The following is a 16,343-nucleotide window of genomic DNA, read 5'->3' as shown; positions in this document are numbered from 1 at the left end:
CATCTATTTTTTCACTTGGCTCGTCTACCAAACAAATAATGTCGTCCACATATCTGTACCAATATATGATTTTGAAACTTTCATTTGTGGTTATCTTATCAAATATCTGATTTTCAAGGTGACTGATGAAAATGTTTGCTAGTGTTCCTGATATTGGGGATCCCATGGGCAGTTCATTCGATATAGAAAATATGTATACCTCCATCCCTATCACAGAAACAATAGAAATCATAGAACAAAATCTCTCATCCCACAGCAACCTCACCACAGACGCAATAAAAGAAATAACAGATATGCTCAGACTGACAACTGAACAAAACTACTTTCAATTTGAGGAAGAATATTATCTACAAACTGATGGACTGCCCATGGGATCCCCAATATCAGGAACACTAGCAAACATTTTCATCAGTCACCTTGAAAATCAGATATTTGATAAGATAACCACAAATGAAAGTTTCAAAATCATATATTGGTACAGATATGTGGACGACATTATTTGTTTGGTAGACGAGCCAAGTGAAAAAATAGATGAACTCCATTCAGAAATAAACAAAGCTCATAAGAACATAAAATTCACACTTGAAAAAGAAAAAGAAAATCAAATAAATTTTCTTGACATTACAATTAAAAAAGAAAATGGAAAACATACATTTAACATCTTTAGAAAACCAACAGCCACGGACACAATAATACATTCCACATCCAACCACCCCCAAAGCCAGAAATTTGCAGCACTAAGGCACATGTTACATAGATTAAACAGAATCCCACTCAGTAAGAGAAACTATGAACAAGAAATGAACACGATCATACAAATAGCTAGGAACAACGGGTATGACACACATGTAGTACACAGGCTCAATCAAAAAATAAATGACAACACCACACAGAAAAGAACCAAATGGTACACCATGACCTACACACATAAACTAACACACAGAGTTGCAAACATCCTAAAGAGACAGGGCTTCAAAATAGCATATAAGCCTGGGGAAACCCTTCAATCACACCTAAGCCAGCCAGCTACCAAAAGGGACAAATTCCAACAATCAGGAATATATAAACTTGAATGTCAAAGTTGTGATGCAGTATACATAGGCATGACATGCAGGAATTTTGATACACGATACAAAGACCATATCAGATGTTGGAAGTATGAAACAAACCATTCCACATTTGCAGAGCATTTAAAACACTACAACCATCATCCTACAAACATGGAACAAGAAATGAAAATAATGAGAATAAGCAACCATGACAAACATCTTATACAAATGCAAGAAAACTTCCACATCCAGAAAGCCATAGCAGAAAACAAACATGTGATAAATGAACAAACACACATCAGCACAGGCTCCTTACTACACTTAATAAAGGAAATGATAACATAAAAAAAGTATATAACACCAAAATACACACACACACACACACACACACACACACATACACAGGCCCCCCCCCCTCAAAAAAAAAAGCATAACACCAAAATACAGACAACCACACATACACGGCACAAAAAAAAAAAAAAAAAAAAAACACACCAAAACACACACACACATACACAGGACATAAACAAAAATAAATAATTAAATACAATAAAATTAAATTAAATTAAATTAATATGACACCAAAAAAAACACACACACACACACACACACACACACACACACATATACACAAGCGCACACACAAATGCATACACGAACAGACCACAGATACTTCGATAGTTACACTCATAAGTTTGGCAGTAATATTCGATCTTTGGCAAAAACATTTGACAGTCGGCAACAGAAACCAAAACATTGCATTTAAAAAAAGCGTTCAGTGCATAGTGCTGTGGAATGCAGAAAAAACAGCAAATTGGCGCTCATAGGAAGAAGAACAAGACCAAAAATGCAACAGGAGCGTAATATGTAAGAAACTGTCTACGCAACCTGTAAGTACAGTTCAAAACATTACTACTTAATAGGAAATACCAACCACCAGAACTGTTTATAACCTATAGGCACAGTGACAAAAATGTAAATAAAACAGCTAACATATGTACATATTACAGGCCACTGATGATGCCTTGCAGAAAATAAAGGCGAAACGCGTATGGCACTAAAATTGTGTTTTATTCAGTTGCTGTCAGACGGTCCATAAGTGAAAATCATCAACATACCACTCAGCCTGTTTAGAGTAAATCCCAAATGACTTTCTTGTTCATGTTTTATTAAGGAATATTTGTTATATTGGAAAATGAGTGAGAGTATGGAATGCTGGGGACTTTAGTTTGATAGTAAGTTGTATACATGATGCAGTATGAGGAGCTGCTGCTGGATGACAAGCAAATTCGTCTCTTGATGGCTGTGATTGAAGCAAAGTACGCTACCACTTTCAGGGTGATGTTTCCAGTAGTAGTTTCAAAATATCACTGCTTAGTTCAGCAGTTACTGGTGATATGATTCTTTTACCTCTAATCCAACTTATAGATCCTCATATATTTGTAGTGCTGGTGGAAAGATTTATCTAGTTGGAAAACACTTAATATGGTCTCTTGTTGCTCTCTTTGAGTGTTCTTTATGCCTCTGTTCAATACAAAAAGCTGTGAGATATTCTCAACAGGCAGTAGGTATTTGAACAACCATAGAACCATAAACTTGCTCCTAAATGATCAACAATGCTCATCTCCCAGGATGGGATGCACGGCCCATGACTTTCATCTCATCATTTTGGAAAGGAGAGGAGGAAGATTAGGGTTTAACATCCTATAAGAGGTGAAGTTATTAGAGACAGCACAAACTCAGATTCTGGAATGATGGGGAGAGAAATTAGCTGCATCTTTTTTTGACCAAAAGATTTGACTTAAGCAATTTATGGATACTTTGGGAACCCTAAATAAGGATAGCTGGATGGGGATTTGAATTGCCATCCTCCAAGTCCAGTGTCTTACCACTGTGTAATCTTACTTACTTGATGAGTATGGAACAGATGCATCTGCATCATGGTAGATCACAAACAACAATAAAAATTCAGTTTCTAAAAATACTGTATTTTCCACATGCATTACCTCCTGTATGTTTTCCATCCCTCTCCTTGCTTCTTGCCCTAACAGCACCTGCTGGTAGCAGATAAAAAGTATCCAGCCTACACCACTATTCTATGCTGCTACTGTACCCTTGTGGTCAACTGTCCTCATATAACATTTATTCTATATATAATATATTTTATTATTGCATTATTTTTCTATGTTGTACAGTTCTCTTAAAATGAAAATAAAGAACTTGTCAGGATTTTTCTATACAGTGATAAGATATTCTCTAATAACGGGGTGAAACAAAAACATTTAAGGATGAAAAACAAGGAATACATTGATTTTTCAGTTGATTACTGTGTTGATTTTTGCAATCTCATAAAAAACTTGAATGTGAAATTTTATTGCAACCAAGGAATAATATTCATGACACTAAAAGATAAGAGAATCACATAACATAAAAGCTCTATGATACTTTCTGACATCACCGTATACTTCAATGTCTATGAATTTGAAACTACCTGTGAGGTACTCACATTAAGCGAAGTGACTTAGAATCAGACAAACAGAAATCAGAAATATTTATTGATGTGCAAGAACAGGCAAGTGATGTACAGTTTTAGATAGTAATACCATGGAATTTGTTTAACATCAAATGACCATTCCCTGAAGAATATGAATTACCTTACCATTCACTGGAATAGTACTGTGGTTGGTGTGTGTGTGTGTGTGTGTGTGTGTGTGTGTGTGTGTGTGAGTGTGTGTGCGCGCGCGCGTAAAGACTGGAGGGGAAGTACATAGGGAGATTGGGTTACGAAATTTTTTTATACATACCTGCTGTGATATGTAGCGTATATTTAGGCTGATATTCAGGATATTACTGGTGTGTTTTTTTAGTTGGCCTCTGGAAATGTACAAAACATTCTGCTTCTGAATCATGTCATCAACTGTCATGTCAGCCATTTTCTTCAGGTCAAGTTCAACACCAATCTTCTCACACAGGAATGCTGGTGTCTCAGGTGGCAAATCGAGACAAAATTTTGAGTGCATCTGATTTTTCACTTGTTTTGTTCCTTGTCCAGCACCTTTCCCCTTCTTCTTGTCAGCAAATTTCCCATATTCACTCACAACAATGTCAATTCTCATTGTTTCAACATTCCCAACCAATGATAAATTGGAGCCAAGTGTGTCGAAAGATGAACTGCCATTAGTTCCTGTCCCTAGAGTAACACAAATGCATAAACCAACAGTACAATGGCAATAAAGCACAATAATAATAATAATAATAATAATAATGGAGGCAGAAGACACACATAAAAGAATGTTATAATGAGGCAAGCTTTCGGAGCCAGTGGCTCCTTCTTCAGGCAGAAGAGTCGAAGGAGACGGAAGATGCGTGAATGAAAAGAACTGGAAAGGTCTAGGAAAAGCGGTAGATTTTGAAAAAGTCACCCATGACTGTAGGTCAGGGAAGAATCACCAGACAGGATGAGAAGGAAAGACTGATTCTTGGGGACTCCACTGGATGAGATTTGAGAACCTGAGAGCTTAAAGGTGAAAGGCAGGGTAATACGGAAGACAGACATTACAGCTGAAACATCATTACAAGTTAATAAGACTGAAAAGCTACGTGCATCGTATGTTACAGAGATGGGAGAGGGACAGTAAAAAATAGACAGGTAAGAAAATAGATGATGCAGAAAACTAAAATGGAGTGTAGAAAGGAGTAGTTAGTGTGAAGAAATGCTGAGACAGAAGAAATTAACATGAATTAAAGCCAGGTGGGTGGGGAGAATCAAGGACATGTTGTAGCGCTAGTTCCCACCTTCAGAGTTCTGAGAAACTGGATTTATCTATCCAATTACATTAGATTGTTCTCATTGTTGTTGTTGTGGTCTTCAGTCCAGAGACTGGTTTGATGCAGCTCTCCATGCTACTCTATCCTGTGCAAGCACCTTCATCTCTGAGTAACTACTGCAACCTACATCCTTCTGACACTGTTTAGAGTCTTCATGCCTTGGCCTCTCTCTATGATTTTTACCCTCCGCACTTCCCTCCAATACTAAACTGATGATCCCTTGATGCCTCAGAGTGTGTCCTACCAACTTATCCCTTCTTCTAGTCATGTTGTGCCGCAAATTCCTCTTCTCCTCAATTCTATTCAGTACCTCCTCATTAGTTACGTGGTCTACCCATCTAATCTTCAGCATTCTTCTGTGGCACTACATTTCAAAAGCTTCTATTCTCATCTTGTCTAAACTATTAATCATCAAAGTTTCACTTCCATAAATGGCAACACTCCATACAAATACTTTCAGAAAAGACTTTCTGACACTTAGATCCATACTTGATGTTAACACAATTTCTCCTCTTCAGAAACGCTTTCCTTGCCTTTGCCAGTCCACATTTTATATCCTCTCTACTTCGCCCATCATCAGTTATTTTGCTTCCCAAATAGGAAACAGATCTATTACTTTTTGTGCCTCATTTCCTAATCGAAATCCCTGAGCATCACCCAATTTAATTTGACTATGTTCCATTATCCTCATTTTGCTTTTGTTGATGTTCATCTTGTAGCCTTCTTTCAAGACACTATCCATGCTGTTCAACTGTTCTTCCAGGTCCTTTGCTGTCTCTGACAGAATTACAATGTTGTCTGCAACCTCAAATCTTTTATTTCTTCTCCATGGATTTTAATTCCTAATCCAAATTTTTCTTTTGTTCCCTTCCTCAGCCCTCCTTTAAAACTGTATGAAAAGGATGGAAAAAGTGCTGAATACATGGACTTCCTCAAGCTGATATGTCTTTACAACAACAGGGGCATAAGTAACTCGCAGTGGAAAATGAGATGTTTAATATTTTGTGCTTCTTAGTGCTGAAAATGGGGTATTTGACTGTTTCCTGGAGTTTGTCTTAAATGATTAATTATATCATTTTATGTTCCCTTGTTTTTTTTTCTTGAATTTCAGTATTCTTCTATAAAAATAGAAGTGAAATTCAAATAATTTGAAAGCCCTCTAAAATGCTCACTTTGAGTCATGATGCCCTCTGACGTCACACTGGGTAGCTTGCTGCTCCTAGGATGTCATAATGCTAATACACAGTGATCTCTTGTTTTGGAATTTGCATTTCAGAAAATGGTTTACAAATGGTGTATAATACCATACTGTACAGATGAATCCATAAAAACTCTATAAAAGTCATTTTTGAGTGGTCCAGAGAATGAGAAGATGTATAAAATGAGGTTGCACTGTACCGGCAAATTGCCAGCATGTCGATACACAAGTTCGCTATGATAACCTCTGTTGTTAGAACAAAGGATAGGGTCTTTCAACGAAACCCCACTCCTAGTGAAAATTGTCATTACAGTCAGCTGCATCTCAGTTACTCAGTAGCTCAATTGTTAGAGTAGTAGACTGTTGAATTTTATGAGATGATATACATAGATTGCTGGTTTGAATCTAATCTGAAAGAACATTTAATTTGTTTGGAAAATGACTCAACAGCCCTCTCATATGAAAACCAAATGACAACTAAAAAAATTCACCATGCCACTCAGAAACAGAATATTATTGTGTTTTCCTTGCTGTTTACATGCACTTACATTTTCAATTGCTATTCACACATATCACATTCAAGAAGATATTTTCTAGTTAATTTGACTATATACTGTTTACTTTATTAGAAACAATGCTTTCATTTTCGTACTGTCCAGCAAGGTTTCTTATTGATTAAACTTTTGCAGATTCATCATCGTACTTAAAGATGGAGTAAGTCTGCTTCAGATGCTAACATTAGTTTACACTCATAAACATAAATCTCATTGTCCTATATCTTATTGCACTGTGGGTGTTTGGTGATATCTTCACTACTAGCAATGCTTTCCAAAAAACAAAAATTGTTTGTTCGCAAAGTAAACGATTTACCCTCTGTTGTCCATTTCTCAGGTTAAGACTAATGTGAAGCTATATATAATACGTCCCCGAACTGAAACAACGGCTACAATCAGTTCTTGCTAACACTGTTTTCGTATTTCGTGTAAAACTTTTAAAAATGTATGACCCTTCCCGGATTCAGACATGTGACCTCTTTATCTGCTGTCAGATGCGCTATCCATTGTGCCATCGAATTCCTGATGGATATAGTATTCTGCAGAGTGCCTTCTACAGAGGAAATCAACACTTAAATTTTGCCAAGAATAATTTTATTGTGCTTTGGGTCACAGTTCATGACTGATACTCAACAGTCTGGTTATAATATAGGGGCTTATTTGCGAAAGTCCTACAATTCCTTAGTTTTGAGTGAATTTAATGATGTTGCAGAGCAGGGAAAAGAATGTCCACCATTGTTCATACCACCGCTCTAAATGGGTGAAGCATAAATGCATCAGCTATCACAAGACTTCCACTATCAGTGTTCACAAAATCATGTTCTATACTTAAAAGTTTTAATTGCATTTTTTATCACTAAATAGCTAAAGGTTTCCAGAATATGTACGTAAAAACCTCATAACTTCAGCTAACGCTCCTACAAAACACATATAGCTTCATCTTACTCCTAGCATGTGATGTCAGCGGAACATCAGTCAATAACAGACCATTTTTGATCATGTGACCAGATCTTGATATTTAATGCTTTTTAAGCTGTAGTTACATAAAAGTAACATTTGTTGTGAGAATATTGACTTTAAATGCTATTTAGATGTCATAATAAGTCAGAATAACAACCATCTGAACTATATTTTTAACATAGGAAAGTAGCCTATTCTGCTAAGCTAATAATGAAATGTTATCCATATTTTACATGTAATTGATTTAAGTTGTTTAACAATGTCATATATGAGTAATCCAGTGCAGCAAACGATAATATATTGATAATTTGAAGTAATACACTCTCAAGACAAAAAACCACCACACACACACACACACACACACACACACACACACACACACACACACACCGGAATTATCTGAATGCAGTGGAAATTGGTAGATGTGATGTACATGTACAGACAAACAAATGATTACAATGTCAGAAAAATTGATTGATTCATCGAAGAGAAAGAGCTTCACATACTGAGAAGGTCAAACGCAACGGTCCACTTCTGGCCCTTATGCAAGAAATTATTTGGCTTGGTGTTTACTGATAAGAGTTGTTGGATGTCTTGGGGATATCATGCCAAATTGTGTCAAGTTCATGTGTTAGATTGTCAAAATCCTGAGCTGGTTGAAGGGCTCTGCCCATAATGCTCCAAACATTTTCATTTGGAGAGAGATCTATTGACTTTGCTGGCCAAGGTAGGATTTGGCAAACAGGAAGACAAGCAGTAGAAATTGTTGTGTGGGCATTATCTTGCCAAAATGTAAGCTGAGTATAGCTTGCCATGAAGGGCAACAAATCTGGTCATAGAATATCATTGATACACTGTTGTGCTGTAAGGGTGCTATGGATGACAACAAAGGGGTCATGGTATGAAAAGAAATGGCACCCCAGACCATCACTCCAGTCACATTGATATCCCACACTGTCCAGGGCATCTCCATACAAGTCTTCACTGCTTATTGGAGCTCATTTCAAAGTAGGACTCATCACTGAAGACGATTATACTCCAGTCAATGAGTTTTCAGGGCAAATTCTCCATTTAGTTCATTATTTAACATGACGCGTAGTTTATATAAGCAAAATAGTTTTACATTGCAATTTTACTGAAATAATTCCTCTCATTTTAGTCCTAAACCAGACATTAACAACTGTCATCTTTGGAAACCAGCTGAGACACTTTCTAGATGCACTAATTTAAAATCTTTGATCCCACAAAAATTTCACTACCACATATATTTATCTTTGTACCTGATATGGCGTAACAGCCTAAAATCAGTTTGTAACATAATAAATATTGTAAAATATTACTCCAATGTCATGTGTTTTTTGAATCATAATGCAGTTTATCTTCTGTCTATCTGCAACTTGTCTTGATTTATATTACCATTATTATTGATACTATTCTTATTTTTATTATTACTATTATATCAACAGTGAGCCACCTGCCATGAACCATGATCCTTGCCGTTGGCGGGGAGGCTTGCGTGTCTCGGTGATACAGATAGCTATACCGTAGGTGCAACCACAATGGAGGGCTCTCTGTCGAGAGGCCAGACAAACATGTGGTTCCTGAAGAGGGGCACCAGTCTTTTCATTAGTTACAGGGGCAACAGTCTGGATGATTGGCTGATCCGGCATTGAAGCATTAACCAAAACGGCCTTGCTGTGCTGGTACTGCGAACGGCTGAAAGCAACGGAAACTACAGCCTTAATTTTTCCAGAGGGCATGCAGCTTTATTGTATGGTCAAATGATGATGGTGTCCTCTTGGGTAAAATATTCCAGAGGTAAAATAGTCCCTCATATGGATCTCCGGGTGGAGACTACTCAGGAGGACGTCATTATCAGGAGAAATAAAACTGGCAGTTTATGAACCGGAGCATGGAATGTCAGAGCCCTTAATCGGGCAGGTAGGTTAGAAAATTTAAAAAGGCAAATGGCTAGGTTAAAGCTAGATATAGTGGGAATTAGTGAAGTTCGGTGGCAGGAGGAACAAGACTTCAGGGCAGGTGAATACAGGGTTATGGCTACACTCCATACAAATACTTTCAGAAAAGACTTCCTGACACTTAGATATATACTACATGTTAACACAATCTCTCCTCTTCAGAAACGGTTTCCTTGCCTTTGCCAGTCCACATTTTATATCCTAAATCCCTGAGCATCACCTGATTTAATTCAACTATGTCCCATTATCCTCATTTTGCTTTTGTTGATGTTTATCGTATATCCTCATTTCAAGACACTGTCCATTCCGTTCAACTGCTCTTCCAAGTTCTTTGCTGTCTCTGACAGAACCACAATGTCATCAGCGAACCTCAAGGTTTTTATTTCTTCTCCATGAATTTTAATACCTACTGCAAATTTTTCATTGTTTCCTTTACTGCTTGCTCAATATACAGATTGAATAACATCAGGGAGAGGCTACAACCCTGTCTCACTCCCTTCTGAACCACTGCTTCCCTTTCATGTCCCTCGACTCTTGTAACTGCCATCTGGTTTCTGTACAAATTGTAAATAGCCTTTCGCTCCCTGTATATTACCCCTGCCACCTTTAGAATTTGAAAGGGAGCATTCCAGTCAACATTGTCAAAAGCTTTCTCTAAGTCTACAAATGCTAGAAGCGTAGGTTTGCCTTTCCTTAATCTTTCTTCTAAGATAAGTCGTAAGGTCAGTATTGCCTCACGTTCCAATATTTAAACGGAATCCAAACTGATCATCCCCGAGGTTGGCTTCTACCAGTTTTTCCATTTGTCTGTAAAGAATTTGCGTTAGTATTTTGCAGCTGTGACTTATTAAACTCATAGTTCGGTAATTTTCACATCTGTCAACACATGCTTTCTTTGGGATTGGAATTATTATATTCTTCTTGAAGTCTGAGGGTATTTCGCCTGTCTCATACATCTTGCTCACCAGATGGTAGAGTTTTGTCAGGACTGGCTCTCCCAAGGCCATCAGTCGTTCTAATGGAATGTTGTCTACTCCCGGGGCCTTGTTTCGACTCAGGTCTTTCAGTGCTCTGTCAAACTCTTCACGCAATATCATATCTCCCATTTCATCTTCATCTACATCCTCTTCCATTTCCATAATATTTTCCTCAAGTACATCGCCCTTGTATAGGCCCTCTATATACTCCTTCCACCTTTCTGCTTTCCCTTCTTTGCTTAGAACTGGGTTTCCATCTGAGCTCTTGAAATTCATGCAAGTGGTTCTCCTTTCTCCAAAGGTCTCTTTAATTTTCCTGTAGGCAGTATCTATCTTACCCCTAGTGAGATAAGCCTCTACATCCTTACATTTGTCCCCTACCCATCCCTGCTTAGCCATTTCGCACTTCCTGTCGATCTCATTTTTGAGACGTTTGTATTCCTTTTTGCCTACTTCATTTACTGCATTTTTATATTTTCTCCTTTCATCAATTAAATTCAATATTTCTTCTGTTACCCAAGGATTTCTACTAGCTCTCGTCTTTTTACCTACTTGATCCATTTCTTCAGTTTTAATCTACAGTTCATAACCAACAGATTGTGGTAAGAGTCCACATCTGCCCCTGGAAATGTCTTACAATTTAAAACCTGGTTCCTAAATCTCTGTCTTACCATTATATAATCTGCCTGAAACCTATCAGTATCCCTAGGATTCTTCCATGTATACAACCTTCTTTTATGATTCTTGAACCAAGTGTTAGCTATGATTAAGTTATGCTCTGTGCAAAATTCTACCAAATGGCATCCTCTTTCATTTCTTACCCCCAATCCATATTCACCTACTATATTTCCTTCTCTCCCTTTTCCTACTATCAAATTCCAGTCACCAATGACTATTAAATTTTCATCTCCCTTCACTACCTGAATAATTTCTTTAATCTCATCATACATTTCATCAATTTCTTCATCATCTGTAGAGCTAGTTGGCATACAAATTGTAGTAGGTGTGGGCTTTGTGTCTATCTTGTCCACAATAATGTGTTCACTATGATGTTAGTAGTAGCTTACACACACCCCTATTTTTTTTATTCATTATTAAACCTACTCCTACATTACCCCTATTTGATTTTGTATTTATAGCCCTGTATTCACCTGACCAAAAGTCTTGTTCCTCCTGCCACCAAACGTCACTAATTCCACTATATCTATCCATTTCCCTTTTTAAATTTTCTAACCTACCTGCCCGATTACGGGATCTGACATTCCACACTCCGACCCGTAGAACGCCAGTTTTCTTTCTCCTGATAACAACGTCCTCTTGAGTAGTCCCCGCCCGGAAATCTGAATGGGGGACTATTTTACCTCCAGAATATTTTACACAAGAGGACACCATCATCATTTAACCATACAGTAAAGATGCATGCCCTTGGGAAAAATTACAGCTGTAGTTTCCCCTTGCTTTCAGCCATTCGCAGTACCAGCACGGCAAGGCCGTTTTGGTTAGTATTACAAGGCCAGATCAGTCAATCATCCAGACTGTTGCCCCTTCAACTACTGAAAAAGCTGCTGCCCCTTTTCAGGAACCACATGTTAGTCTGGCCTCTCAACAGATACCCCTCCATTGTGGTTGCACCTATGGTACAACCATCTGTATCGCTGACACACACAAGCCTCCCCACCAACGGCAAGGTCCATGGTTCATTGGAGGGAACACTATATCAATAAAATTTTATACTGCTTTGTACAACCTGGTACAGTGCAATTTTGTGACTGCCCAGAACTGAGTCTTATCAAATCAAATTTAGTGGTTTCCTGCTCTCAAAATGTGTTCCGGTATGGATGATATATCTATTTCTTATCTTTCCCAACCGCAATTATGCTGCTCAATACACTGTTGGACTCCCTATTAACAGTACCCATGTACACCTGCCCACCACCATACACATCCTGGCAGCCACAAGTAGGTACTGCAAGTGGCTTTGCAGAGAAACAGTAGAGACTGCCTTAAAAAAACAATAATTTCAGTCTAAGAGAGGCAGGCTGTAGGCCAAATGGCATCTGGTTTGGAACTGAAGAGAGAGTGCACAAGTCTTCAACTGAGGTACAGTAGCAATAGTTTGTGATAAACAATAAGAGTCAAGTGTGCTTAAAAAAAAGGTGACTTGAAGGGCTGGTGTGCATGTAGCTTGCAACAAAACTTCACTTCAGTCAGTTGTGAATCACTGTGTGCAGTAATCTGAAGCCACAAGCCCTCTACAGATGAGGATGAATCATTAAGTTTATAAATAAAATCCTTTCACACATAAATGGAAAGAAGGAAGATTAGACTGTAACATTCTGTTGACAGCAAGATCATTAGATATGGAGACAAGCTCGGATTACGAAAGGATAATGGAAGGAAACTGGCCATGTCCTCTGCAGAGGAACAATCCTGGCAATTATCTGAAGTGATTTAGGAAAATTATGGGAAACCTACATCTGGATGGCCGGATGGGGTTTTGAACCACTGTCCTCCCAAACGTGAGTCCAGTTTGCTGACCACTACGACACCACACTCAGTTCTATTTGCATCAGTTAATAACATGACAAATTTTACACAATTAAAGCTTAAATTTTATTAAAAACATTGTCAATAATGTTTAACAAATTTACATACCACTGAGATTGCTTATCATCTGCTGGGGCATTACTCCCAGGCAAGCCAAGAGAGGTTCAAATATCAGGTGAGCATCCAAGAGACGCAGGGAGTCATGCATTGGATACAAACTATATCCTGCTCCACTCTGATATTCAGGATCCTCCAGTGTATCATCTGTGGTCATTGTATTGATACGAGATTCCTGAAGTGGAAAAAAAATATTATTTTGCAAAATGATTCCTGTAAAAAGCTTGTTTTTAATTTACTTTCCATGTATAATCAGCAGAAAATACATAATACCAATGACTGAAATTTCTGGTTGGAACAACACATAAACACCACCCCACCTACAGCAGACTGATGTGTAGTGCATAGACACATGTAACACAAATTATTACTGCTGTCTATTATGTGTGTCTATGCACCACACATCAATCTGCTATAGAAAATACTTAATGATACACTGAAAAGCCAAAGAAACTGGTACACCTGTCTAATATCATGTAGGGCACCCATGAGCATGCAGAAGTGCTGCAACACAACGTGGCATGGACACGACTAATGCCTGAAGTAGAACTGGAGAGAATTGACACCATGAATCCTGCACAGCTGTCCATAAATCTGTAACAATACGAGGGGGTATTGTATGTAGACATATCAGGGGTCCCGGATCACTCCAACTGCACACACCCCACACCATTACAGAGGCTCCACCAGCTCGAACAGTCCCCTGCTGCCACGCAGGGTCCATGGATTCATGAGGTCATCTCCATACCCGCAAAAAACCATCCGCTTGATACAATTTGAAACGAGACTCATCTCACCAGGCAACATGTTTCCAGTCAGCAACAGTACAATGCCGATGTTGACGAGCCAATGTGTGGCGTAAAGCTTTGTGTCGTACAGTCATTAAGGTACATGAGTGGGCTTTTGGCTGCGAAAGCCCACATCGATGATGTTTGGTTGAATGGTTCGCATGTTAACACTTGTTGATGGCCCAGCAGTGAAATCTGCAGCAATCTGCAGAATGGTTGCAGTTCTGTCACAGTGAATGATTCTTTTCAGTCGTCGTTGGTCCCATTCATGCAGGATCTTTTTCCGCCCACAGAGATGTCCGAGATTTGATGTTTTACAGATTCCTAATATTCACGGTACACTTGTGAAATAGTCATATGGAAAATCCCCACTTCATCGCTCCCTTGGAGATGCTGTGTCCCATCACTCGTGCGCAGACTATAACAGCACGTTCAAACTCACTTAAATCTTTAAAGCCTGCCATTGTAGCAGCATTAACCAATCTAACACCTGCACCAGATACTTGTTGTCTTATTAGGTGTTGACGACCGCAACACCGTATTCTGCCTGTTTACACATCTCTATACAGTCTTAACTGTGCACCAACACAGCCCAACTGTGATGAGCAGCTTCTTAAAAAGTGGAACTGCCATTTTTTGAAGAGAGCTTAACAACTGTTTCTAGGTGTGTTGTGGCTTTGGGACTAGAGTTACAAGTGTATCATGTCAACAAACCAAGGTTGGTGCAGAAGTTCAAAGAATGTTTTGTGGGTATGAGTACTTCGAGGTAGCAGTATGGAGTTGGTAGATTATGCTATTTGTGAGGTGATATTGCGAACACTCTTTTCTCTCTCTCTCTCTCTCTCTCTCTCTCTCTCTCTCTCTGTGTGTGTGTGTGGGGGGGGGGAGGGGGGGGGGGGGGGGGCGGCACGCGCGCGCCCACACACATACTCAGAAGCTGATCTTTGTCCAAAATTTCTGCTACTTGTTACAATTTTCTAAGTGAAAGACTGTTCAATACCTCTTCCACTGAGATTTCCTATAAAATATGTTTACAAATACAGTAGAGCATTGATTATCCGAAGTAATTGGGGGACATGGGTGTTCGGAAAACTGGTTTGTTCGGATAATCGAACTGTACATGTTTATTTGCCAAAAAGAAGTACTGTACAGTAAATTTATCCATAAAAACAGGCATCTCTTTTAGTATTACAAAGTAACATACAAAGGCAACTTCAGTAGGAATATATAGTATGCGGCACAGTTTATTAAACAAAAATATATACATATTACATACGCATTTTGCATGAACAATACACACAGTATACAAAATTAACGTTTAAATAAAATCCTTTATTTTGGTCTGTCTTAGCAAGCCTACACGCTTATGAGCAGCTAAGTCACGTACTTAATACGTCCCTTAGTTTGACTTTGAAAGAATCAGCTGCTGAAGAATCAGCCGACAGTTTTTCTCCCTGTATTGTAAGCTCACGAATGCCGTGTCTTGACTTGAAGTGTTTTAACCAGCCTGTGCTTGCTTTAAAGCTCGAAGGCCCTCCAAGTTTTTCGTTGAACTGCATTGCCTTCTCACACAGAATGGGACCTGAGATAGGTTCTCCTTCCGATCTCTTTTGTGTAAACCACTTGTAAACAGCATCATCTAGATCTGTGTTAGTGGCGAGCTTCATAGTTCTACGGCTTGTTGATCCACCAGTAGAATCAAGCATAGCTATAAAATTTGCTATGCTCGTCTTTTGTTTTTTTATATCCGTAATTGTCGATTTCCGCACCTTTTACTCATTGGATAAAGTGGTTGCAGATTCACCTTCTTCTAACCTTTTAATAATCTCGTACTTGTCCCTCATAGAAAGGACAACACGTTTACGTTTAAGCATTTTGTATCGTGAAGTTCACTTCTTCACGCAGCCGCACACAAGTGGTTGTAACAGAGAACAGAAGGTGACTGTTTGCACCGTGAGAAGCTCTTCTTGGGGGCGCGCAGTCCTTCAAACTGCGCGGAGCGGCATGCCTCAATTCTAAGCTGGCGCAGCTGTTGCTGTGAACAGCTTTGATACTGCCGCTACTTCTACTGCCAGTGCCAAGCCAACAGAAGTGTGCTGATTGTTGAAACACAGCGACTGGCGGCTTGGCCGGTCAGCAGTGCCTTGTGAAGGCCCCATTAGAAGCAATGTTCCGCCTGTGGTGGCCCAGTGCGGCGACTACTGTGGGAAACTTGGTTTGGGAGTGAGGGGGATGATGGACGGTAGGGTGGGAGAGTAACCGGTGCGAGAGAGTACACAGTTCGGTTAAGCGGTTGTTCGGTTGACCGACGTTCGGATAATCGACGCTCTACTGTATCTGTAGCTG

General features: G+C 39.0%; 1 protein-coding gene across 1 annotated transcript in view; it reads right to left on the bottom strand.

Annotated features, from left to right (window-relative positions):
* Positions 1 to 16,343, bottom strand: part of LOC124595233 (transmembrane protein KIAA1109) — a 509,204-nt gene that overhangs the window by 218,161 nt on the left and 274,700 nt on the right. The window contains exons 46-47 of the mRNA XM_047133891.1: positions 13,201 to 13,384; positions 3,854 to 4,239 (exon numbers count right to left, since the gene is read on the bottom strand). Of these exons, the coding sequence (XP_046989847.1) occupies positions 3,854 to 4,239; positions 13,201 to 13,384 (570 nt within the window). The remainder of the gene's footprint in view (positions 1 to 3,853; positions 4,240 to 13,200; positions 13,385 to 16,343) is intronic.

The sequence above is a fragment of the Schistocerca americana genome, chromosome 2 (assembly GCF_021461395.2).
Source record: "Schistocerca americana isolate TAMUIC-IGC-003095 chromosome 2, iqSchAmer2.1, whole genome shotgun sequence".
In the NCBI taxonomy this organism is placed as follows: Eukaryota; Metazoa; Arthropoda; class Insecta; order Orthoptera; family Acrididae; genus Schistocerca; species Schistocerca americana.
Note: the sequence above shows the minus strand (reverse complement) of the source record. Positions and strands in the feature narration are given on the sequence as shown.